Raw genomic sequence first — 27,029 nt, 5'->3', positions numbered from 1 at the left:
ACCTCTATTGTCGAGGCGGCAGATCGGAGCTGTGGCCGCAAGGTAGTTGGTGCCTGTCGGGGCGGAAATCCTAAAACCCGTTGGTGGACACCAGCGGTGAGGGATGCCGTCAAGCTGAAGAAGGAGTCCTATCGGATCCTTTTGGCTCATAGGACTCCGGAGGCAGTGGACAGGTACCGACAGGCCAAGCGGTGTGCAGCTTCAGCGGTCGCGGAGGCAAAAACTCGGACATGGGAAGAGTTCGGGGAAGCCATGGAAAACGACTTCCGGACGGCTTCGAAGCGATTCTGGACCACCGTCCGCCGCCTCAGGAAGGGGAAGCAGTGCACTATAAACACCGTGTATGGTGCGGATGGTGTTCCGCTGACCTCGACTGCGGATGTTGTGGATAGGTGGAAGGAATACTTCGAAGACCTCCTCAATCCTACCAACACGTCATCCTATGAGGAAGCAGTGCCTGGGGAATCTGTGGTGGACTCTCCTATTTCTGGGGCTGAGGTCGCTGAGGTAGTTAAAAAGCTCCTCGGTGGCAAGGCCCCAGGGGTGGACGAGATCCGCCCGGAGTTCCTTAAGGCTCTGGATGCTGTGGGGCTGTCTTGGTTGACAAGACTTTGCAGCATCGCGTGGACATCGGGGGCGGTACCTCTGGATTGGCAGACCGGGGTGGTGGTTCCTCTCTTTAAGAAGGGGGACCGGAGGGTGTGTTCCAACTATCGTGGGATCACACTCCTCAGCCTTCCCAGTAAGGTTTATTCAGGTGTACTGGAGAGGAGGCTACGTCGGATAGTCGAACCTCGGATTCAGGAGGAACAGTGTGGTTTTCGTCCTGGTCGTGGAACTGTGGACCAGCTCTATACTCTCGGCAGGGTTCTTGAGGGTGCATGGGAGTTTGCCCAACCAGTCTACATGTGCTTTGTGGACTTGGAGAAGGCATTCGACCGTGTCCCTCGGGAAGTCCTGTGGGGAGTGCTCAGAGAGTATGGGGTATCGGACTGTCTTATTGTGGCGGTCCGTTCCCTGTACGATCAGTGCCAGAGCTTGGTTCGCATTGCCGGCAGTAAGTCGAACACATTTCCAGTGAGGGTTGGACTCCGCCAAGGCTGTCCTTTGTCACCGATTCTGTTCATAACTTTTATGGACAGAATTTCTAGGCGCAGTCAAGGCGTTGAGGGGTTCCGGTTTGGTAACCGCAGGATTAGGTCTCTGCTTTTTGCAGATGATGTGGTCCTGATGGCTTCATCTGACCGGGATCTTCAGCTCTCGCTGGATCGGTTCGCAGCCGAGTGTGAAGCGACCGGAATGAGAATCAGCACCTCCAAGTCCGAGTCCATGGTTCTCGCCCGGAAAAGGGTGGAGTGCCATCTCCGGGTTGGGGAGGAGACCCTGCCCCAAGTGGAGGAGTTCAAGTACCTAGGAGTCTTGTTCACGAGTGTGGGAAGAGTGGATCGTGAGATCGACAGGCGGATCGGTGCGGCGTCTTCAGTAATGCGGACGTTGTACCGATCCGTTGTGGTGAAGAAGGAGCTGAGCCGGAAGGCAAAGCTCTCAATTTACCGGTCGATCTACGTTCCCATCCTCACCTATGGTCATGAGCTTTGGGTCATGACCGAAAGGATAAGATCACGGGTACAAGCGGCCGAAATGAGTTTCCTCCGCCGTGTGGCGGGGCTCTCCCTTAGAGATAGGGTGAGAAGCTCTGCCATCCGGGAGGAACTCAAAGTAAAGCCGCTGCTCCTCCACATCGAGAGGAGCCAGATGAGGTGGTTCGGGCATCTGGTCAGGATGCCACCCGAACGCCTCCCTAGGGAGGTGTTTAGGGCACGTCCAACCGGTAGGAGGCCACGGGGAAGACCCAGGACACGTTGGGAAGACTATGTCTCCCGGCTGGCCTGGGAACGTCTCGGGATCCCCCGGGAAGAGCTAGACGAAGTGGCTGGGGAGAGGGAAGTCTGGGTTTCCCTGCTTAGGCTGTTGCCCCCGCGACCCGACCTCGGATAAGCGGAAGATGATGGATGGATGGATGGATAAATGACATTTGTAAAGTTACAAAGGACTTGAAGTTAGTTTTAGTTGCAGACGACACAACTGCTTTCTGTTCAGGAGAGAACACACAGAAGATATTACAAATAATAACGGAAGAAATTAACAAATTAAAGAAATAGTTTGATAAAAACAGACTATCTTTGAATCTCAGTCAAACTAAAATAATGCTATGTGGTAACAGTAGAAAAGAGCATCAGACACGAATACAAATAGACAGAGTAGACATTGAAAGGGTAAAATAAACCAGATTTTTGGGAGTATTAATAGATGATAAAATGAATTGGAAATCTCATATACAAAACATACAACATAAGGTGGCAAAAAACATTTCAATTATGAATACAGCAAAATACGTCCTTGGCCAAAAATCACTTTATATTCTCTACTGCTCGCTGGTGTTACCATATCTGAGTTATTGTGCAGAAATATGGGGAAACAACTACAAATGTGCGCTACATTCGTTAACTGTGTTACAAAAAAGATCAATTAGAATAATACATAATGTTGAATATAGTGAACACACAAACATTTTATTTATTTAGTCAAAAATATTAAAGCTCGATGATTTGGTAAAATTGCAAACAGCTAAAATGATGTACAAAGCAAATTATAACCTGCTACCAAAGGATGTACAACAATTCTTCTCAACTAAAGGGGTGAAATATAACCTTAGAGGAAAATCTAATTTAAAAAATGTGTATGCACGTACAACACTTAAAACCTTTAGCATATCAGTATGTGGAATTAAATTATGGAATGGATTAAGTAAAGAAATCAAACATTGTACTGATATGATCCAGTTTAAGAGGTTGTTCAAATTAATAGTGCTTACAAAGTACAAAGAAGAAGAATTATGAGAAACACTTTTAACCTTATTGAAAATAAGATATTCTTCATCTTAGTATGGTAATGATAACTGAATTAATTAATTACATGTTACAGAACTGTTGTATTACTCAATCACGGATGTCATTTTACTATTTTGCTGTAAAAAGAGTCAGTAAATGAATGTATATATTTGTGGGCGCTCTGACGTGGGTAAGGGGTAGGATTAAATAAGCTTTGCTTCTTCTTACTCCTTTTCGGACATGTTGTGATATGAAGTGATATTAAATTGTCTGATGTGTTGTAAATGTGTTCATGTTCAAAATAAACTAAGATAGAAAGAAGAAAGACAGAAATGTTTTTTAGAAGAAACTCGATGGGAGTAACACATAATTGTAGAATATATAATATAATTTATTACATACAATTGTTTGAGCAACAATGAAGTCAACGGTGCAAAATAAATTGATATATAATAACTATTGACCTTTGTCAGGAACGTACTAAACCATTGGTTTCCAATCTACAAACCGAGGGCTGAATACGGACCGCCATCGTTTAAAATCTAGCCCGTGGGAAATCTCAAGTTTTTTTTTTTATTTGTCCGAACGCTTCTATGTTAGCCACCGCTCTTTGTTTATAATGTCTGTTTCCTGTTGGATCTACTCTGTTTTATGCTGCCCTTTGTTTATGCTGCAGCTGTTACATATACTGTAATACTGTACATCAGGGGTGGCATGGAGGGAAATACGTGTGCACACGCGGGCTGCACTATTGAAACCATGGCATTAAAACTAAACTAAAATACAATGACAACTTCAGATTGTTTTCGTTGTCTTACTTTGGCCAAAAATACAACAAACATTCTGAAAATATAACAATAAAAGTAGTATAGAAAAAAGTACCTGGCAGCGGTAACGTCTAGATCGGGATCTCCGTACTATGGCCCGCCAGCGTCCAAAATCCAGCCCGCGGGAAGTGTGGAGGTGTTTTTTTTTTTTTTTTTTTATTTGTCCTTTCTAATGTATTTTCTACGACTTGTCACTCTCAGAGTCACCAAGCCGCTCAAGCAAATCACATTGTCAAAAAATGTATTTTCCCATTGATAACGTGACATCATCGCGCCCACGCCTCAGTGTCGGACAAGCATGCGGCAAGTGCACTCTTTTAGTCAATTAGTGCGTGAGGAATATATATATATATATATATATATATATATATATATATATATATATATATATATATATATATATATATATATATATATATATACATATACATATATATATATATGCATATATATATACATATATATACATATATACATATATATGTATATATATATATACATGTATACATATATATATATATATATATATGTATATATATATATATATATATACATATACATATACATATATATATATATATGCATATATATATACATATATATATACATATATATGTATATATATATATATACATGTATACATATATATATATATATATATATATACATATACATATATGCATATATATATACATATATATACATATATATGTATATATATATATATATATATACATGTATACATATATATATATATATATATATATATACATATACATATATATATATGCATATATATATACATATATATACATATATATATATATATATATATATCCATCCATCCATTTTCTACCGCTTATTCCCTTTCGGGGTCGCGGGGGGCGCTGGCGCCTATCTCAGCTACAATCGGGCGGAAGGCGGGGTACACCCTGGACAAGTCGCCACCTCATCGCAGGGCCAAATATATATATATATATATATATATATATATATATATATATATTGGGTTAAAAAAAATGTGGTCGGGGCCGGATTGTGTGTGTGTGTGTGTGTGTGTGTGTGTGTGTGTGTGTGTGTGTGTGTGTATGTGTGTGTGTGTGTGTGTGTATGTATATATATATATATATATATATATACACATATATACACACACACACACAATCCGGCCCGGACCACATTTTGTTTTAACCCTATGCGGCCCCTGAGTCAAAAAGTTTGGGGACCCCTGTTCTAAACAATATATAAATATAACACTATCAACAATGTAAAATGAGAACAAAATTTAACAAATATGCGAGATGAGAACTGACATGTATCTCATCACACAATATTGATCCGTTACTGTTAATATTTAGATGTAATCGCCCACCGCTAGTTTTACTGTAAAATTAGTAAGGGAAACGTGTTATTGTATCATATATCCCAACTGTGTTGTTTAATAGAAACCAAACCTATCCTGATGTATGCTGTTTATATTCAGACATGCAAATTGAGGTGTGCAAAAGAATGCCCTGTATATATGTTGCAGCGTTAAAACACCTTGACGTACTTATGTTTACATTGTCATTCCACAGGCACACAGAAGCAGCCTTGATCTAATTTAATCACTGTGCACATCTGCCCAGGCTTTTCTCCTCTGCTCTCTCTTCAGGGTTACAATGATGAGGCGTGAGAAGAGAGCCATATTTATGTGCCTCTCAGCAAACATTTATGAGCTTCAAATGGAAAGACATGCACTTTCGGTTGCGCTTTAGATGCAATTAAAAAAAAAAAAAAAGACCTCACTTTCCCATGCTTAAAATATATATCGAATGATTACATTGGTCATGCTTTAATGTTTAACTTTGAGGCTGTTAGTCCAAATAAATAGATTACTTGGATAAATCATTACTTGCCTGTGGACATTAACCAGACAAAACAACTTCCATTTAAAAGTACCTAGTCGCCATCTGGTGGTTGTAAGTTGACACTGCATTAACACTTGCCTATATGTATACCAAATACTGTATGTATACTCTTCACAAGAACAAAAATGGCTGCCATAAAATCTTGAGAAGAACCAGATGTCTAAGACTAAGCCCTCTTGTAATTGAACAAAAAGTGATGAGGCTCAGGAGATGAACATTTTATTAAATACCATCACACTTGCGGTTGGCATATCATAATTACAGCACACAAACAAGGTCACCATGCAAATGTAATATTTTACTAATCATTTTTGGATGAATGTTTGATGAATTCCTCCAAATTCCTGTATTCATCTTCCACATTCCCTTTTTCATCCAAAAGTGAATCAAAATATATACATCACTCCCTCAGCGAGTGCCACAAGATAGTGATAACAATATTTGACAACAATGAAGTGTTGCATTGAAACCCAACTGCACATTTCGCTGCATAAAACTGGAGAACTTGATAGAACTGAGTATTCTGCAGGTAGGTTCCGTAAATCACCGAGCATGATAAGCACCCCATTTAAAATAAAAAGGTCACAGGTCATGGGGCGTCCTATTCAGCCTTCTTTTTCCAGGTATTCCAAGCTGGGTGCGTCCAATCTCTGTTCCTGATTGCGATTCTTTGTGAACTCTTTCAGCATTTCTATGACTTCTCCTTGGTAAACTTCTGGGGTCGGCTGAGCTTCTGCAAGCAAAAGATGGATTGAGTTTCTCTGTTTCAAAACATTACCTGTACTGATTTACTAACTAAGATATATAGACTGGTTCAAGACTGATCGATCAAGAGGGCTTTTGTTTAGGACATGCTTAAGGTACGTTGAGGAACGTCACATAATTACACTTGCACAATTCAACAAGTCCAAAAAGGAGTAGGAATTAGCAGAGCTGATATTGCTGGTATTCATTTAAAATGTATATTTAAAAAAAATTGTTTGTATGGTAATATGCAGTTTCATATCATGAGTTTTAAGTAGGACTGTCCCGATTCCATATTGATATCGGTCCGATACAAGCAAAAAGATCTGATTGCATCTAAATTTCTCCGATATAAACTACAACTGCAGCGATAAGCACTCCAAGTTGGTCTTTTTATCTATTTTAGTCATAGAAACAAAAGGTAATCATGGTAAGCTACAGGGAGCTAGGAGCTACACAACAGTTAAGAACGTAATACAAGTCTTTAATTGAACAATATTACAGTCTAAAACATGACATTAGTCAATATAAACAAGCATCAAATAATTATAGTTGCATATTACTTACACATACAAAGTCTCCAAGGCAGAACCTGATTAGAAAGTATCCATCAACAAACGTGTCTGCATCATTCAACTTACTGCATCATTAACTAAATTTACTACATTATTGTGGTCACTTGGTGTGGCCGTAAAAATTATTACCACTCCACTTCAACCTAATGACAGCATAAGTCAATTTCAAACAGTTAATAATGAATAGGTTAGTGTTGTTCATACTGTTTGAGATATTTCCCTTTATCAAGCCTTTTCTAACTTTCCACCAGAAAAAAATAATAAATGTATGATTCGTGCTGATATCCTATCGGATTGATACAGGTATCGGCTAATACTCAGTTTCCAATAACGCTAATGTATTTGAAGTAAAATTGACAATAAAGACTCTTTGATGAGTACTGACAATTATTAAACTCCACGTGAGCTGGTTTAATATTTGGATACATTAATAATCTAGGATCACTGGTAATTGACGGGGCTTTTTGTGAGAACAATGTACTATTGATGTTATTTGTATCCTTACTCATTTAGTAATTAATCTGGTTTTAGCTGAGTTTTTTTGATTTATTCCATTTTATTTGTTCTTATTCTGGTTTAATTTAGTTGTTCTTTTATTCACGCTTTTATGTCTTAAATTTATTTAAAGTGTGTGTTTTTTGTTTAGTTTTTTAGCTGTATACTGTAGTCTTCTTTAGTTTTGAGGCCTTTTATTATGGTATGGTGGTATTGTAACTGTATGCATATTTAAAATCAAATATGATACATCACATTTTTCCAGTTTCTCATTACAGCATGTCCGAAAAGAAGTAGGAAAAAGCAGAGGTTATTTAATCCTACCCCTTTTCGTATCGTAGCAGTTTTTTAACACATTTGTTTGTACTAAACAGTGAATAAATATATTGACAAATGAGTAAGTAAATGATTGTTAAATACAAAAGTAAACAATATGTAAAGTTTTCATAAATAAATAGTTATGTAATTTATAGTTTACAATATGAGATGATTTATTATGTCCTTTAAAAAATATTCTGTACAGAACTTTAGTCCACTTTTATAGACGGCTCTACAAATAAAGTTGGATTGGATTGTTTTGGTTATTTGTTTTTGAAAGAAAACAGTAGTTGATAGTGATGGATTATTTGTATATGTTTTTTGGCACTATGTTCAGAAGCAAATACACCTAGTTGCAAGACACTACACATGCATCCTTGTGAAAAGGACATACGATGGCAGACAATACCACATTTCGAACAAGAGAGTCGTCGATGAAAAATGTATTTTACCTGTTGCCCAGTAGTAGATATCCCAGTCATTGCTTGGCTCGTTGATCAGTCTGTCATACTGCTTCAGCTGGGTCTCACTCATTGTGCTTAGGTATTTTTTGGCAAAAAGGCTGCAAGGGACAGAAAACCTCATTTTTATTTCAATTACTGTAAAAAAATATACATATAGTATGTAGGAACTTTCAATACAGTTGGTCATCTAATTAATGGTTAAATAATTCAACCATGCATGAGTGTAAAATGAGTATAGTATATGCATGTACTAGACACATATACATGTACACATGTATATGTGTGTAATACGTATGGAACAACATACTCAGACGCACCCGCATAAAGGTATTGTTGCATCGATATCTGGTCAACAATGTTATATTTTGTAAAGTCAGAATTGTTCTAAATTCAATGTATTATTTGGTATGTAAATAATAATACAATAATGGAACGATATAACTATTTCAAAACAGGTTACAAGGCTCCTAATTTGGCTGGTAGTGTATGTCATAACATATTACATAATGTTCAGTTTTTGTTCTGTTTATTTATCTATTTGCTAATTTACCGATATCTGTTTACTTTCTGTTGTAACATGGTTCCATCTACAATTATGTTAAATTGTAATAAGCACTTATTTTTCTGTTATTTGATACTCAACATTAGTTTTGGGTGATACTACCAATTTGGGTATCGATCCAATACCAAGTAGTTACAGGTGCAGTATCGGTCATACCAATGTTGATAATAATACTTAAAAAGTTTGAAGATCAATGAGTGATTCCATTTTTGACGGACAAAAACACAGGATGTAACAATATCAATTTAATATTCACATTGTTTCCTACTACTCTGATTTAAATCCTTTGTTTTTTTGCCCTTGAAGTCCTCCTGTGTCCAGGGACTTATTTCTTGAGTTTGTAAACACAAACAAAATCGACAACATATTTTTTGGGAATGAAAAATATGACCTAACCACTGTAGTATCGACCGTATAATGATATACTTAAGATCATTACTGCTGATATTTGTATCTTGTAGTTCTGCGAATATTGCTCATTTTTAGTTTTTTGTTATATTTTACTTTTGTAGCTGTATGTTGAAATGGCGCTTGAGGTAATTATTATTGTTAGTCATTATCGATAGTGTTATTTATATTGTTGTATGGGTAGTGAAATATTGTTCAGTGTCATTACTATGTTATTACTATCTGCTTCAAGAACTGGTTCTTAACTATCATTTTTTGTATCATATTTGTACATATTATATTTGCTGACGTTCTGATGTTGTCTCTCTGTCTTATCCCCCTCCAATCCCCTTTTTCTTCTTTCGAGACCCTCCTGCCCAGGTCCGGCTGTGCCTAACATTAAATAAATCTATTTAATAAAGTCAAATACAAAAAAGGCAACAAGAAAATAATCCCACACTTCTCTTTTGTAAAGTAAATCTGTACAGCAGATAATGGGCTTCTACATCAACAGTATGATTTGTCATTGAACAGGACAAAATAATAATACAAAAGAAATGAAGTGGTAGCTAATTGCATCAGCTCTCCTTTAATTTGTTTTATGTCTTCTGTGCTCGCAAATGTTTCCCTCTTGTTTTCATGCGTTGTTTTTTTTTTTTTACTTTATTTTTTGTAGACTTTTTGTATCAGCAGGTCAACTACATCAATTACTTACTGTTAGGTCTATCCTATAGGCTCAAGCACCCCCGTGACCCTGAGAGAGGCAAGCGGTATAAAATGGATGGATGAATGGAAAGTCTATCCTATCTTAGCTTATACTCCAACGGTGTGTAGTAGCATGTTTAGCAATAGGGCTGCAACTAACGATTATTTTGATAGCCAATTAGTCAACAATTATTTTAATGACTCGTCGCCTAGTTGGATAATAAAGCTTACACATATCTAATGGCTCTAATTTTTCAATCTAATTCTAAATGTAGCTTTAGTTATTTTGGGCATATGCGTATTAACAACAAAGATGATTAATTCATTCATTAATATTTAGTTACACTGCTCCTGTGTTGCTCTTTCAGCGGTTACAAAAATTTAAATGACTATAAAAATATCGTCCATTTAAAAGAAAGATAAGGCAAAGTGCTAAAAAAACAATTAACCTTGTTTATGTACTTTTTTTTTAACTGTTAAAATAGAAGCAATGAAAAAAAAAACACAAACCTAAATTCCTTGAAAGAAAAAGCATTTTGTGATGTTTAAACGTGATGTAAGTAATAATTTCTTAGCAAGTCATGATTAAATGGCACTCATATGTCAAAAGGCATTAATAAATCATGTTCTTTTCAAATACCTCTATAAAGGATAACAGTAGTTCAGCCGGGATATGCTCATTTCAAAATTAGATTTACAGCCCCGAAATTCTATTATTGTTTTCATTTCGATGCCCCGCCCTCCACCGTTTGACCAATTAGAAAGTGTGTGAGTGTGTCACATCCAGGTTGCCAGCTATGCAACGCCCTCTTTCTCTAGCTACTGCCACTGGTAAAATCACTAAACATGTCAGACCTTAGTAAATCTAAAAGGCGTCATTACGATTCTCAACTTATTCATGACAGAGCCAGGAACAAAACAAAAGAACACTAACTGAAATAACGACGATTGAAGGCGGAGAAGATTTGTTCATCTGACGCCAAACTTTCTAATTTCCTCCTTGATAAGTAAGGCATTTACGTTTTCTTTTTACTTGTAATAAATGGAAATGGACATTTTGTCTACTAGATGTTGTCTAACAAAGCTAGTATTTTCGTGCAATGAATGCTTTGGAGCGAAGCACCATCACAGTAGTGTAATGCTAAGCATGCTAGCCCGGAAATGACACATTCAGATACAGGCTAATGTTATACAACTATTTATTTTTTATTTTTTTATTACTGTCACAAACTTTTCCATCTCTCTGTCAGCTCTGTACACATGTTCCTGTGCACTTGATACTTATACTGGGTACACCAGGGGTAGGGAACCTACGGTTCCAGAGCCAGATGTGGCTCTTTTGATGACTGCATCCGGCTCTCAGATAAATCTTAGCTGGCGTTGCTTAACACGATAAATCAGTGTTTTTCAACCTTTTCTGAGCCAAGCCACATTTTTTTAATTGAAAAAATTCAGAGGCAAACCACCAGCAGAAAACATAAAAAAATGAAAATCAGTAGCTGATACTGACAATAAAAAGTCGTTCTCGCAATTGTTGGATATGAATTCAAACCATAACCATACATGCAATAATATAGCTCTTGTCTCAACGTAGGTGTACTCTCACCACCTGTCACATCACGCCATAACTTATTTTGAGTTTTCTGGTGTTTTCCTATGACTTGCGCTCCTATTTTGTTCGCTTTTCTTTTTTTGTTGGTATTTCCCTGTAACAGTTTCATGTCTTCCTTGAATGTTATTCCCCACACCTTTCTTTGTTTTCGCAATCAAGACTACCGGTATTTAAGTTGTGCGGACGCACTCGTTCTTTGTGGGGACATTGTTGCTTGTCATGCCATGTACGGATGTACTTTGTGGACGCCGTCTGCTCCACACGCTGTAAGTCTTTGCTGTCGTCTAGCATTCTGTTTTTATTTACTTTGCAGCCAGTTCAGTTTTAGTTTTGTTTTGCTTCAATGCCTTTTCTTAGCGGCACTCTCCTTTTGTTTATTTTTGGTTTAAGTGTTGGATACCTAAACGCAGCCTCCCGCATATTGTGATCACAACATACCATGTTCCCCACATCTACAAAGCAATTAGCTACCTACTGCCACCTACTGATGTGGAAGAGTATTACACGGTTACTCTGCTGTGCTCTGGACAGCACAGACACTCAATAACAGCACATTTTTTAATTATAGTTACAGGTTTGCAAACATTTTTTTTAACCCAACTAGGTGAAATTAGATTATCGGCAACGGCACACCACATTGTATCTCACGGCACACTAGTGTGCCACGGCACAGTGGTTGAAAAACACAGCGATAAGTAATGAATAATTCCGCTGGCAATCAGTGTTAAAAATGACGTTCAAAATACAAAACATTCTCATGCATTTTAATCCATCCATCCGTTTTCTACCGCACCTGTTCAAGAAGTCGCATTAATGTTAATAACTATTTTATTCATTATTGAAAAAATAAAATAGCTTCAGAATAACAATGTTATGAAAAAGAAGAAGATACTTACTATACTCTTAAAATATTGGTTTTACTTAAAAATGCACGTATTTAGTTGTATTCAGTGTTAAAAAATATTATATGGCTCTCACGGAAGTACATTTGATAATATTTGGCTTTCATGGCTCTCTCAGCCAAAAAGGTTCCCGACCCCTGGGGTAGACCAAGGAGCCTGTTGATTAGATTGAGCACTGCTGCCATCAAGCTGCATGATTATGTATCGTTGTAACATTAATACTAAAGTGTAGACAAATCTCCCCTGCTGCTTGCGAGCCCCCTGACACTTTACTATTTGAGAAACACAGTATTGGAGGTCTACAGCCGCCATTATTGCATATCAAACTACAGTAAAAGTGCATAATAACCTGAGTAATATGCAGTTCTCCAGCATTCCTCTCTTACGACTCTCGTAGAGCAAGCGCCGCCTCTTCGTGTGCGTGGACTCTCCAGGTCTTTCCTCCCAAGGTGGCAAAGGGATCTCAATCAGGTCAGTCTTGACATCATCAGGCGCTTCGCCACGGTAACAGCGAGAAGGTACCAGCCCGGTCAGAGCAGGTCTCCACGCCGTCTGGCAAATTCCTGTAACCAGCTGACAGGAAACCAATGTACAAAGTGAGAAAAAAATAACTGTTTAGCAAAAAAAGAAGGTAAATATATGTGTAAATATTTAAAGAGACAGCCACGAAATCATACAACACATAAATAAAATGACTTTCCCTTTGAGGGATTAATAAAGTTGTTTGAATTTAATTATCACATTCACACTTGAATTAGAAATGTCACTTAACTGCCTCTCTTTAAACTAAATCAGGGATGTCTGAACCCTGCATCTCACCTTTCATTGGCTCTTGGATTACTTGTTTTAATAGATTAGCTATATGATTAAACATTACACTTACTGGCTTTGTCACCTGTGAGACAAAGCTAATATCGAGGGGTACACGATAATTATCGGGCTGATATTAAAAAGTTTATGTCAAACCATAATCCGATAGCCTCTAAAAATAAATTAAAGAACGTTCCAATGAGACAAGATTATCTATACCAGTGGTCCCCAACCTTTTTGTAGCTGCGAACCGGTCAACGCTTGAAAATTGGTACCACGGACCGGGGGTAGGTTTTTTGTTTGTTTTTTTCCATAAAGAAATACAATCATGTGTGCTTACGGACTGTATCCCTGCAGACTGTATTGATCTATATTGATATATAATGTATATATTGTGTTTTTTATGTTGATTTAATAATTAAAATTAAAAAAATGTAATTTTTTGTGCGGCCCGGTACCAATCGGTCTGCGGACCGGTGGTTGGAGACCACTGATCTATATTGTCCTGTTGGTCTGTTCGGATGAAAAAATTCAAGCACTTCTACCTAATAGGAGATTCCAAACTGCCCCTAAACTCACCGGACCTCACAGTGTAAACAAATATGGCTTAGGCCGTGAAATACTTTTTTTTTACTTCTTCAGAGAAAGATATTGCGCATGTCGCCTCCACCAAATGGCTTGCAAACCCTCCGCCAGGAGAAAAAAAACAAAACACCTGGCTTCGTCACTCCAAACGCCAATGAAGATTAGCCATGTGCGCTCTATTGAAGCAGTCGTGCGTAAGATAAATCCTCGTATTTAAAGTTCTGAGCACTCCATGCGGTCTAGATTTGATCCATTTGTATTAGTTACACTCGTTAAAAGATTAAACAAAGCAACAGAATACAAAAGGGCATTTTTCCAATCAAATTGATCCATCTAATGGGGCTGTGAATCTTTGGGTGTCCCACGATTCGATTCAATATCGATTCTTGGGGTCACAGTTCGATAATACATCAATTTTTTGATTCGATTCGATTTTCGATTCAAAAACGATATTTTTCCGATTCAAAACAATTCTGTATTCATTCAATACATAGGATTTCAGCAGGATCTACCCCAGTCTGCTGACATGCCAGCAGACTAGTAGATTTAAAAATATATATATATTTTATAATAGTAAAGGACAATGTTTTATGAACTGATTGCAATATTGTAAATTTGTTTTAAGTATTAAACGAACCAAAATATGACTTATTTTATCTTTGTGAAAACACTGGACACAGTGTGTTGTCAAGCTTATGAGATGCGATGCAAGTGTAAGCCACTGTAACACTATTGTTCTTTTTGATTATTTTTATAAATGTCTAATGATGTCAGTGAGGGATTATCAAAACGCAGAGACCTCAACCTGCGGTCACCAAACTCGAACCCCTCAACGCCTTGACTGCGCATAGAAATTCTGTCCATAAAAGTTATGAACAGAATCGAAGACAAAGGACAGCCTTGGCGGAGTCCAACCCTCACTGGAAATGTGTTCGACTTACTGCCGGCAATGTGGACCAAGCTCTGGCACTGATCGTACAGGGAGCGGACTGCCACAATAAGACAGTCCGATACCCCATACTCTCTGAGCACTCCCCACAGGACTTCCCGAGGGACAGGGTCGAATGCCTTCTCCAAGTCCACAAAGCACATGTAGACTGGTTGGGCAAACTCCCATGCACCCTCGAGAACCCTGCCGAGAGTATAGAGCTGGTCCACAGTTCCATGACCAGGACGAAAACCACACTGTTCCTCCTCAATCTGAGGTTCGACTATCCGGCGTAGCCTCCTCTCCAGTACACCTGAATAAACCTTACTGGGAAGGCTGAGGAGTGTGATCCCACGATAGTTGGAACACACCCTCCGGTCCCCCTTTTTAAAGAGAGGAACCACCACCCCGGTCTGCCAATCCAGAGGTACCGCCTCCAATGTCCACGCGATGCTGCAGAGTCTTGTCAACCAAGACAGCCCCACAGCATCCAGAGCCTTAAGGAACTCCGGGCGGACCTCATCCACCCCTGGGGCCTTACCACCGAGGAGCTTTTTAACTACCTCAGCGACCTCAGCCCCAGAAATGTACAAACTGGATATGTCAGTTGCAACTCCCCTAATGCTGCAACATAGTGAGATATTAAATGTACAATGACGCCCACTTGTACAGTGTACAGGACGCATCATGAATGCGTGTTGGTTTTTTTAGTCTTCATTCATGTTTTGTTGCTAAATAAGGTTTAAAGGGGAACATTATCACCAGACCTATGTAAGTGTCAATATATACCTTGATGTTGCAGAAAAAAGACCATGTATTTTTTTACCGATTTCGAAATCTAAATGGGTGAATTTTGGCGAATTAAACGCCTTTCTATTTATCGCTCTCGGAGCGATGCCGTCAGAACGTGACGTCACCTAGGTAATAAAGCCGCTATTTTTAATTTTCTCAAACACATTACAAACACCGCGTCTCAGCTCTGTTATTTTCCGTTTTTTCGACTATTTTCTGGAACCTTGGAGACATCATGCCTCGTCGGTGTGTTGTCGGAGGGTGTAACAACACTAACAGGGAGGGATTCAAGTTGCACCACTGGCCCAAAGATGCGAAAGTGGCAACAAATTGGACGAAATTTGTTCAAAATGTGAGGGTGTGGGGAAAGCCGACGAAATGGTCAGTCGTTTGTTCCGCACACTTTACCGACGATAGCTATGCTACTACAGAGATGGCAAGATTGTGTGGATATCCTGCGACACTCAAAGCAGATGCCTTTCCAACGATAAAGTCAAAGAAATCTGCCGCCAGACCCCAATTGAATGTGCCGGAGTGTCTGCACATTTTACCGGCGATGCTAAGGCAGACATGGCACAGAGATGCATGGATAACCTGCAGATGCATTTCCAACGATAAAGTCAACTAAATCACAAAGGTGAGTTTTGTTGACTTATGTGCTAATCAGACATATTTGGTCGCGGCATGACTACCAGCTAATCGATGCTAACATGCTATTTAGGCTAGCTGTATGTACATTTGAAACTATATTTACATCCAGTGTTTCCCTCCACCTACATATAATGCCAAACAAACACTTACCAATCGATGGATTTAAGTTGATGCAGTGTCACAAGATGCGAAACTTCCGATCATTGGTCTGCACATTTTACCGGCGATGCTAAGGCAAACATGGCCGAATAGCGTCAATAGCTATTTGCTCAATAGCTTTAGTTTCTTCTTTAATTTCGTTTTCGCTGTCTGCCTCCATCCGTTTTAATACATGCGTAATCTGTTGAATGGCTTAAGCCGCTGAAATCCGAGTCTGAATCCGAGCTAACGTCGCTATATCTTGCCGTGCTATCCACCATTTGATTGTATTGGCATCGCTATGTGACGTCAAGGGAAAATGGACGTTGGCTTCACAGATAGCGAAAATCAGGCACTTTAAAGCTTTTTTTAGGTGTATTCCGGGATGGGTAATATTTTGAGAAAAACTTCAAAAAATAAAATAAGCCATTGGGAACTGATTTTTATTGGATTTAACCCTTCTGAAATTGTTATAATGTTCCCCTTTAAAAAAAATTGATAATACTTCAGGGGCTTCACGGTGGAAGAGGGGTTAGTGCGTCTGCCTCACAATACGAAGGTCCTGAGTAGTCCTGGGTTCGATCCGGGGATCAGGATTTTTCTGTTTGGAGTTTGCATGTTCTCCCCGTGAATGCGTGGGTTCCCTCCGGGTACTCCGGCTTCCTCCCACTTCCAAAGACATGCACCTGGGGATAGGTTGATTGGCAACACTAAATTGGCCCTAGTGTGTGAATGTGAGTGTGAATGTTGTCTGTCTATTTGTGTTGGCCCTGCGATGAGGTGGCGACTTGTCCAGGGTGTACCCTGCCTTCCGCCCGATTGTAGCTGAGATAGGCGCCAGCGCCCCCCGCGACCCCGAAAGGGAATAAGCGGTAGAAAATGGATGGATGGATGGAGTTTGCATGTTCTCCCCGTGAATGGGTGGGTTCCCTCCGGGTACTCCGGCTTCCTCCCACCTCCAAAGACATGCACCTGGGGATAGGTTGATTGGCAACACTAAAGTGGCCCTATTGTGTGAATGTGAGTGTGAATGTTGTCTGTCTATCTGTGTTGGCCCTGCGATTAGATGGCGACTTGTCCAGGTTGTACCCCGCCTTCCGCCCGATTGTAGCTGAGATAGGCGCCAGCGGCCCCCCCCCCGTGATCCCAAAGGGAATAAGCGGTAGGAAATGGATGGATGGAGATAATACTTCAATAATGCGATGCACTCTAGGCAAGGAGAAGGCAGCAAAGCACACTTGCATAACGTCTCATTCTGCCCTATTGCACAACACTCCTTGGAGTTGTTGAACATTCTTGCTGCATAAACTGTTGGGAGTTGTTTCAACGCGTATTTAACTCAACATACTCGCATCCACAACACCCACTACGGTCATGTTCCTTCGTTAGTAAATGACATATTGACCAATTCAAAGTTGATTAGCTGGTATTGCTAACGTCCAAGTTTATTTCCACAACAAACGCGCCATGAGATGAAAACGTTTTTGTTTTTCCGAAAAACTTACTCTTTTGGAAATGACCGAAGACAACATTTGGATCCTGGTCTTTATTCGACGATGACCTCTGAGGAGACGAGCGCCGATTGTGGACAACGTCGGAAAAGACGACGTCACGCCGCGCTGTGATTGGCGCAGCGCAGACACGTGACACTCCATCGCTGATATAAATGTGGCTTAATTTAACCTCATAAACTGTTAACACCGACATATGTACATGTAGAAACGTTATTACTACACCAGTCCATTTTTAATCACATACATTTGTAAAATGAACGTATATGGTATGTTTACTAATAACCCTTTCCACCATTTTTGACCCATGAGGCTCATGGGAAAAAAACAAAACAAGTGGGTATTTTGTTGCGAGCCGGTCCCATTTTGCTGATGCACTTGACCAGTCAGCTAGGTTAGCAACAATAGCATCAGCGGGCCATAACAGCGAAACTGCAGAGTTGTAAATAACACCTGCTTGTTTCCGTTCAACTGCTTTTTTCTCAATTTGTCGTTCGGTCATGTTAGCCTTCTACTAATTATAACGCGTATCTATGTCCATTCATTGCCGTTTCTCCGTAATTGGAGTGTAACGTTAGCTACCGTTCGCAAATGTGCTACAATTTAAAAAAAAAAATCGTGAGCTAGCATTGTTTATCGTTCCCTAATGCGCCGCGAGTGAAGGTGCAAGTCCAACTTCAACCGCTTCTTAATAATATTTAACCAAGAAAGTGCATCAGCAACATCGTTCGTTGAATGATCACAGGCCCCGGGGATGGCTGCAGCCGGGCCGAGTACATCCAGAAAGGGTGCCATCGATCTCTACTCTGACGCCAATCCAAACGACGAGGTAATAACAGCTATTGCTGCAAGTACATCAGCCAGACGTTTTTTTTGTTTGTTTCTATCTTGAAGTAAACGTAGTGCAAATGTTTATATGGGATAGTTTTCTTCATGCATAAAACATGCATTGGGAATTTTAATGCCTTTTTTTAACATTGCGATATTTTTTTAGGCCATATCACGATATATTTTACGATATTTTGCCTTGGCCTTGAATGGAACATTTAATGCATATCACAGCAGTATGATGATTATATGTGTATACATTAAAACATGCTTCTTCATACTGCATTCATATATGCTACTTTTAAACTTTCATGCAGAGAGGGAAATACCAACTACCGTATTTCCTTGAATTGCCGCCGGGGCGCTAATTAATTTAAAACCTCTTCTCACTCCTGCGCTTACCAAAGACATGCGGTAAAAGCAAGCATGCGCTAATTATTTTAAAACCTCTTCTCACTCCGGCACTTACCAAAGGTATGCAGTAAAAATTCGAGTGTGATGTAACCTTGGACCTTAAATCCTACTGAATAGCTCTTAATCTTCTTCTCTGTATGCGATTTCAAATTACCGGTATTGAAATCAGCCTCCTCCATTTTGAAAATGATGACAGGGGAAGTGTCACTTGTGACGTCACGAGTTTGACCAGGCGGTAATACTAAGCCTGCACTAATTATTTTGGGAAGCGAGTTTGACCCGGCAGTAATTCTAGGCAGGCGCATACTATATGCCCTGCGGCAATTCAAGGAAATACGTTAAGTCAATTGACCGAAAGTGTATTTATTAAAGTTATTAAGCAATGGCACAAATATTATATATATACTATATTATATGTATACTATACTCTCGGCAGGGTTCTTGAGGGTGCATGGGAGTTTGCCTAACCAGTCTACATGTGCTTTGTGGACTTGGAGAAGGCATTCCACCGTGTCCCTCGGGAAGTCCTGTGGGGAGTTCTCAGAGAGTATGGGGTATCGGACTGTCTTATTGTGGCGGTCCGCTCCCTGTACGATCAGTGTCAGAGCTTGGTCCGCATTGCCGGCAGTAAGTCGAACACATTTCCAGTGAGGGTTGGACTCCACCAAGGAGGTCCTTTGTCACCGATTCTGTTCATAACTTTTATGGACAGAATTTCTAGGCGCAGTCAAGGCGTTGAGGCGTTCCGGTTTGGTGGCCGCGGGATTAGGTCTCTACTTTTTGCAGATGATGTGGTCCTGATGGCTTCATCTGGTCGGGTTCTTCAGCTCTCACTGGATCGGTTCGCAGCTGAGTGTGAAGCGACCGGAATGAGAATCAGCATCTCCATGGTTCTCTCCCGGAAAAGGGTGGAGTGCCATCTCCGGGTTGGGGAGGAGACCCTGCCCCAAGTGGAGGAGTTCAAGTACCTAGGAGTCTTGTTCACGAGTGGGGGAAGAGTGAATAGTGAGATCGACAGACGGATCGGTGCGGCGTCTTCAATAATGCGGATGTTGTACCGATCCGTTGTGGTGAAGAAGGAGCTGAGCCGGAAGGCAAAGCTCTCAATTTATCGGTCGATCTACGTTACCATCCTCACCTATGGTCATGAGCTTTGGGTAATGACCGAAAGGATAAGATCTCGGGTACAAGCGGCCAAAATTAATTTCCTCCGCCAGGTGGCGGGGCTCTCCCTTAGAGATAGGGTGAGAAGCTCTGCCAACCGAGAGGAACTCAAAGTAAAGTCGCTGGTCCTCCACATCAAGAGGAGCCAGATGAGGTGGTTCGGGCATCTGGTCAGGATGCCACCCGAACGCCTCCCTAGGAAGGTGTTTAGGGCACGTCCAACCGGTAGGAGGCCACGGGGAAGACTACGTCTCCCGGCTGGCCTGGAAACGGCTCTTGATCCCCCGGGAAGAGCTAGATGAAGTGGCTGGGGAGAGGGAAGTCTTGGCTTCCCTGCTTAGGCTGCTGCCCCTGCGACCCAACCTCGGATAAGCGGAAGAAGATGGATGGATGGATGGCACAAATCAAGTCATTTCCAAAACATAAAGTGCAAGATTGTCAGACACATTTTACGTGTCAAATAAACATGAGCTGCATAATAAGAAATCAAATAGTATTCGTCCTTCACTATGTGGTATGTTACTAAGGTTGTGAAATTCTCTTCATTCTCTAGCGAGTGACTTTTCAAATGATGCTCCATATTAGCAGAAATGCTACTTCTTATAGCAACGCTTTTGCCTCACACTTGATAAATCACGGTTGTCTGTTTGACATATTCCCACTTGAAGCCGAACCACCTCCAGACGATGTAAACCCTGCTGTTTTTATTGGGATATAAGTATTTCTTCATTTGTTACCGGATCTGCACCTTCTTTCTCTCGTACGGCCCAGTCTGCTACCTCTCTGCTCTGCGAGGGCGTGTACGTATGTGACATATGTGACAGTGTGTGACGTATTTAAGAATGTGCGCCTGCTTGTCCGTGAGAAGGAAAGACGGGAAAGAGTGAGAAGAGCCTGAAGTGTACACCCGCAGCTAAAAGCAACTGCGAGAGAACGTGTACTCGAATATCACAATATAGTCATTTTCAATATCGCACAGAGACCAACCCGCGATATATCGTATATTTCGCCCAGCCCTAATTGGGATTATTTGATCCACTATAAGTCTTCTTAAGAAAATGTGGACCCTAGTAATTTTCACTGCACAAAAAAGGACAAGCGGTAGAAAATGGATGGATAAACACAAGATGACTCAATTGTCTTTTTTTCTTCCGAATTTTCCATTGCAGGATTTTGACAGAATTGACGATCTGTTTGACGAGGCCGTGCTTCCGGATTCAGTTGATAAGGATGAGGACATGACTTCAAATGCAAATGCTGGAAGGAAAACGCCAACAACGGCGGAGAATGACGGAGATAATGTCAAGACGGGCTTAAAGGAGCGTAACTCGCCGGAAAAATTCCCTTTATACGTAGGACCTTTTTCCTGGGTGAGTTACACATCACAATGAGCCTAGTCTATAAAATTTGCTACACCTCACTGATACCGAAGTACATGTCAAACTACTTCCATAACGTAAATGACCGCCATAACCACAACACCAGGGGGAGCGCCACAAACCACGTTAAACCCAGATTCCGATCCAACAAAGGTCTTATATCATCCTCCTTCTATGCCACATCAATATGGAATGCACTTCCAACGGGTGTAAAAGAAATTGCATCTCTATCCTCCTTCAAAAAAGCGCACTAAAAGAACTCCTCCAGGCAACTTCAACTCTTGACTAACACCCTCTCACCTCCCTGCATTGTAAATAATCAAATGTATATACTTGTTCTTATGCTTTCTGAACTCACTATGTTCACTGCTTGCTGTACATAGTACATATCCTACCAAGTCAGACCGACACTGTTTAAATGTCCTTTTCTCAGACGATGCAATTGTTGATGACTGAAGTGCTGATTTCAACCAAAATCAATTTTCCGCGACAACAAAGAACGCATGCCTGATAGATGACACTAAAACCTGGCGATTTCAACACCCCCAAATTTGGTCATGAAAACTACAGCTAAGATGCCCGTTACAGTTAAACAGCTGGTGTGTACAATACTTACAGTACAAACACATTTTAAGGCGCAACAAAAGACTAGATTCTGCTTCATGGAAAAAGCTACTCCCTGAATAGGCAACACATCTAACATATGGGAATTGCAACAGCATGGAAAGTGTACTACAAAATACCTGCAATTGAGACTTAAAACTGTAAGAAATCAAGATATAATGACGAAACAGCACAATTATATTTACCATTGTAAATATTAAATTAAAACATGTAGATTTTAATGACAAAGTTAATTATAAATGAATACATACAGAAGTACCGGAAATTGGTACAGATGAGTACTGGTGTCGATTTTCAGGTACCAGAAATTGGTACTGTATTATTAAAATGTGAAATGTAACCATTCTTACTCAGGAGAACAATTTGTAATAAAAATTTTACTCAGAATTCACATTATATTTACAATATAATGGGGAATATGTCAAACATATTCCCACCTGAAGCCAAACCACTACCAGACGATGGAACCACTGCTGTTTTTCTTGGGAATTAATTCTTCCTTCATTTGTTAACAGATTCGCACCTTCTTTCTCTCGTATTACAACTCGCACGGCTCCGCTAGGATCACAGCTAACATTACCCATGCTGCTACCTCTGCTCCGCGAATGCGTATACGTATGTGACGTATGACGTGACAGTTTGTGACGTATGTAAGAAGGTGCACTTGCTGTCTGTGAGGAGGGACAGGAAAGAGTGAAGTAGAGCCTGTAGTCTAATGCCCGCAGCTAAAAGCAACTGCGTGAGAATGTACACTCGAATATCACGATATAGTCATCTTGTATATCGCACAGAGACAAACCCGTGAAATATCGAGTATATCGATATATCGCCCAGCCCTAGTTGAACATATGTCAACATGTGGCCCCTTTTTTAACTCTTTTTTTCAAACGCTTATTGCAAACTCTTACTTACAGTAAGTCATTAATTTGACTTAGGAAGTCATTATTTTGACTTACTATGTCATAATAACGACATATTTAGTATCTCAGGTAACTAGGACTGTTTTTTTTTTACTTTACAGAAAAAATATCAAGATATATATGTATATATATATATCGTCTATCGTCATTCAACAAATGGAGCGGAAAACACAACCAAAAAATCTAGGCTATTTTACGCGACGAAGGCGGCCTACTTCACCGTAGTCTATTGCCCCCCAGGCTGTGGTGGCAGGGACGAGGTGGAGACGTGATGGCGACAGGCCAAGTTACACCGATTCTTACACCCATCCACCCCCTTCCCCGGTCTGTCCGCCGCAGAGACACTACCTTAACTCACACATTTTCTGGGGGAAACACTGTAGTGTGTGTGTGTGTGTGACAATCAGAGGTACTTTAACTTTAAATGGATAAATAAATACTACTTTGATATCATCTAACGTGTCCTTCAACAGATGTGTGACCAAAATGGTCAATTTTTCTGCCCAAAGAGTTTGCTGGACAATTTATTTATTTTTTTCATAAGGCATTTGTTGCAACAAAATGACGGGAAAAAACAAAAGTTGCATCAAATTCTTATTTTCAAAATGGCACAGATTCAGTGGAATGGCATTGCAATCGTCCTAATACCACTGTCCTTTACTCTATAGTTTGTTTTCCCATGGGCAGGTTGGGAGCTTATTAACCTTTGACTTCTAATATTGTTTATACAAACAAATCAATAAAGGTAAACAGTACTTATGCTCTTCTCTTTCCCATTTCCCCATCTTCTTGTACCATTTAGTGGACATCTGACGAAGACGTCTTGTCTGTGGCCCAAAGGTTAGACGTAAGGGATATCGAGGAGATCAAATTTGCAGAGAACAAAGCAAATGGCCAATCAAGAGGGTATGTAACAAGTAGATGTTGACTCTTAGTTCACTTTCATGGCCTCAAGTATGCTGTTTATGCTTTTTTTCATCCCCTCTTTTATAGTTACGCAAAGTTGGTGGTGACTTCAGGAAGGTCCGCAAAAATATTGTTGGATAAAATACCAAAATGTACGATGGATGGGGAAAAAATAGACTGCCGCCTTGCTACTCAGAAAAACTTAACTGTGTTCGAGTATGTTGCAAACAAACGTAAGAGTGCCACCATTTCCTCACACTAACAATGAGCCTTTTTACACTGACTACCAAATCTGATTTTTTTTTTTACCCCTCAAATGACACAGATCTGATTTTTTTGTTGCCAGTCTAAATGCACCAAAGGGCTTCAAATCTGATTTTTTTTTCGCAACAAATTCAGGCCACATCAAGAGGTAGTCTCAATCTGATCTTTTCAAATGTGACTTCAGTCTAAACGGTAACGCGACCTGAAGACGATTTTTGCGTCATCTTTTGGCAAACTACCAGGGGTGCAACGGTATTGTAGATACCTCAGTATTTCGGTTTCAAAGTCTTTGCAATATTACCGTAATGCCTGGCGGTATCAAACAAAATTTGGTGTGTAGTTTTTTTTTGTGGCGTTTTAGCTTTGGCCAGGTCTGGAAATAAACTACATCTCCCAATATCCTTTGCACAGCGCCCAACTGTTTGTCGTCAATGAGAGGAATTATTCTGGGGGTTTTTGGGCATTCCCTGAAAATTGTCACCAAAATCTATGTATAACTATTTGAGTTAAGTTGCTAACAGACAGAAAAACAAACCCTGGCGAAAACATAAGGTCTTTAGCTGAGGTAAAAACTGCGTTTTGCAAAGAAACAGTCTTGTCTTGAGCGTTTCCAAGGCGACACAAAGCCACACAGTCACATCATATCGTACGGAGGTAATCACCAAAAAATGCTCAATGCGGAAAATATGAGGAAATTGAAAAATTACTTGATATATCCTCAATTCATCCATCCATGTTTTCTCATCAACTGTCATACAGAAAATATATTTGAAGCCAGTGAACCAAAACATCAGTTTGCTATTTACAACATTAAAAGTTACATCTGTAATGGATTTTTCTGAGAGACAGCATTTTCCAGGCTTATACAAACATGTCCCTTGTCAAGTATACTGCTTGTCAGAAAGTAAAAGTTGAAAGACAATGAAGTGAACATAAGTGGTTTTCACTGGATGTATACATTATCACTTTAAAGAAACGCAGCTCTAAGTATTTTTATATAAATATATAAACTACTCTCTATCTATCTATTTTATTTTTTGCTTGAAAGCGTGGGTTCCCCCCGGGTACTCCGGCTTCCTCCCACTTCCAAAGACATGCACCTGGGGATAGGTTGATTGGCAACACTAAATTGGCCCTAGTGTGTGAATGTGAGTGTGAATGTTGTCTGTCCATCTGTGTTGGCCCTGCGATGAGGTGGCGACTTGTCCAGGGTGTACCCCGCCTTCCGCCTGATTGTAGCTGAGATAGGCGCCAGCGCCCCCCGCGACCCCGAAAGGGAATAAGCGGTAGAAAATGGATGGATGGATGGATGAAACGGTGGACGTCCCGACACAATTCTTTGTGCTTAAAAAAAAATCATATTTGTATTAAGACTAAATAATTTTAGCATTATGTTTATGGTTCACTTACAGTAAGTGTGTTTATCTTAAACATTTCTGCCAATTCATTTTACACACTAACATTTTTAAGTCTTTTTTTATGGCACATATACCACGATAATATCACATGTGGCCTTAATACCATGGTATTATTGTACTGTGAGATTTTGATACCATTGCATCTCTTTGAGCTCCGTCATTTGTGTGCACGGGGAAGGACGCAGCCCGCCAGTGGAAGTGAATACTACATCACAACATCCTCTTTCGATGAGCAAAGTCTTTTTTGGGTGGCTGAATATTTTTAAGACCTATATTTTGATTCCAAAGAACTGGAGTTGACGTTGTGGCGTATTTGCTTATAGGTTACATATATTGCATAAGTTGTTTAAGTAGGTGAGTTGAAAAATACAGCTAACATGGATTCAAGCTGATGTGTTGCCTCTACTTAACAGCCATAAAAAAGATTCAAACTCTCCCAAATATATTACATTATATACATCCATTCATACATGATATTAGTTGTACCGTATTTTTTGGATTATAAGTCGCTCCGGAGTATACGTCGCACCGTCCGAAAATGCATAATAAAGAAGGAAAAAACATATATACGTCGCACTGAAGTATAAGTCACTTTTTTGGGGGAAATTTATTTGAGAAAATCCAACACCAAGAATAGACATTTGAAAGGCAATTTGAAATAAATAAAGAATAGTGAACAACAGGCTGAATAAGTGTATGTTATATGACGCATAAATAACCAACTGAGAACGTGCCTGGTATGTTAACGTAACATGGTAAGATTCAGTCAAATAACAATAACATATAGAAAATGCTATAAGTTTACTAAAAATCTGTCACTCCTAATCGCTAAATCCCATGAAATGTTATACGTCTAGTCTCTTACGTGAATGAGCTAAATAATATTATTTTATATTTTACGGTAATGTGTTAATAATTTCACACATAAGTTGCTCCTGAGTATAAGTCGCACCCCCGGCCAAACTATGAAAAAAACTGTGACTTATAGTCCGAAAAATACGGTAACTATAACATATAGAACATGCTATACGTTTACCAAACAATCTGTCACTCCTAATCGATAAATCCGATGAAATCTTCTTCCTCGATGTCGCTACTAAACAACTCTGCCAACTCTAAAGGTATGCGCCGCTTCCTCAAGGCGTTTTCTGCTGCATATTTCCCTACGTCCAGCTTGTAATCTGCAGTACATGATTTCCTTTTCGGTCCAATTTTTGTTCAGCCCTTCTCAGTTTTTATAAGTTACCGCCAACAATGAAATGATCCATTTTAATAGCTACGGCAGTAGCACAAAGCGGTTACCAT

At 39.8% G+C, this 27,029-nt stretch overlaps 2 protein-coding genes across 3 annotated transcripts in view; one reads left to right on the top strand and one right to left on the bottom strand.

Annotated features, from left to right (window-relative positions):
- Positions 1-5,831: 5,831 nt before the first annotated feature.
- On the bottom strand, positions 5,832-17,966 carry sdhaf2 (succinate dehydrogenase complex assembly factor 2). Its single transcript, XM_061887149.1, has 4 exons — positions 17,802-17,966; positions 12,742-12,965; positions 8,213-8,322; positions 5,832-6,361 (listed from the first exon to the last, which is right to left on the bottom strand). The coding sequence occupies exons 1-4, from the start codon at positions 17,949-17,951 to the stop codon at positions 6,234-6,236; spliced, it is 612 nt and encodes a 203-aa protein (XP_061743133.1). The 5' UTR covers positions 17,952-17,966; the 3' UTR covers positions 5,832-6,233.
- Positions 17,967-18,013: 47 nt separating this feature from the next.
- LOC133542896 (cleavage and polyadenylation specificity factor subunit 7-like) overlaps positions 18,014-27,029 on the top strand; it is an 18,623-nt gene continuing 9,607 nt past the window's right edge. The window contains exons 1-4 of one of the 2 annotated variants that reach the window (XM_061887148.1): positions 18,014-18,636; positions 21,383-21,583; positions 23,939-24,042; positions 24,130-24,275. In XM_061887148.1, coding sequence (XP_061743132.1) covers positions 18,562-18,636; positions 21,383-21,583; positions 23,939-24,042; positions 24,130-24,275 — 526 coding nt within the window. In that variant the 5' untranslated portion in view covers positions 18,014-18,561. The remainder of the gene's footprint in view (positions 18,637-21,382; positions 21,584-23,938; positions 24,043-24,129; positions 24,276-27,029) is intronic. The other variant, XM_061887146.1, reaches the window with a different exon arrangement.

Source organism: Nerophis ophidion, linkage group LG25 (assembly GCF_033978795.1).
Source record: "Nerophis ophidion isolate RoL-2023_Sa linkage group LG25, RoL_Noph_v1.0, whole genome shotgun sequence".
NCBI classification, from domain to species: domain Eukaryota; kingdom Metazoa; phylum Chordata; class Actinopteri; order Syngnathiformes; family Syngnathidae; genus Nerophis; species Nerophis ophidion.
The sequence above is the reverse complement of the archived record's forward strand: the minus strand, read 5'-3'. Positions and strand labels throughout refer to the sequence as shown.

What these genes read in the sequence shown, in the direction of transcription:
- sdhaf2 (XM_061887149.1), bottom strand. Translation starts at nt 17,951, where the DNA reads ATGGAGTGTCACGTGTCTGCGCTGCGCCAATCACAGCGCGGCGTGACG. An exon ending in CTTCGGTCATTTCCAAAAGA is followed by an intron (nt 12,966 to 17,801) that starts GTAAGTTTTTCG and finishes GTTTCCTGTCAG; the next exon opens with CTGGTTACAGGAATTTGCCA. An exon ending in GAGAACTGCATATTACTCAG is followed by an intron (nt 8,323 to 12,741) that starts GTTATTATGCAC and finishes TGTCCCTTGCAG; the next exon opens with CCTTTTTGCCAAAAAATACC.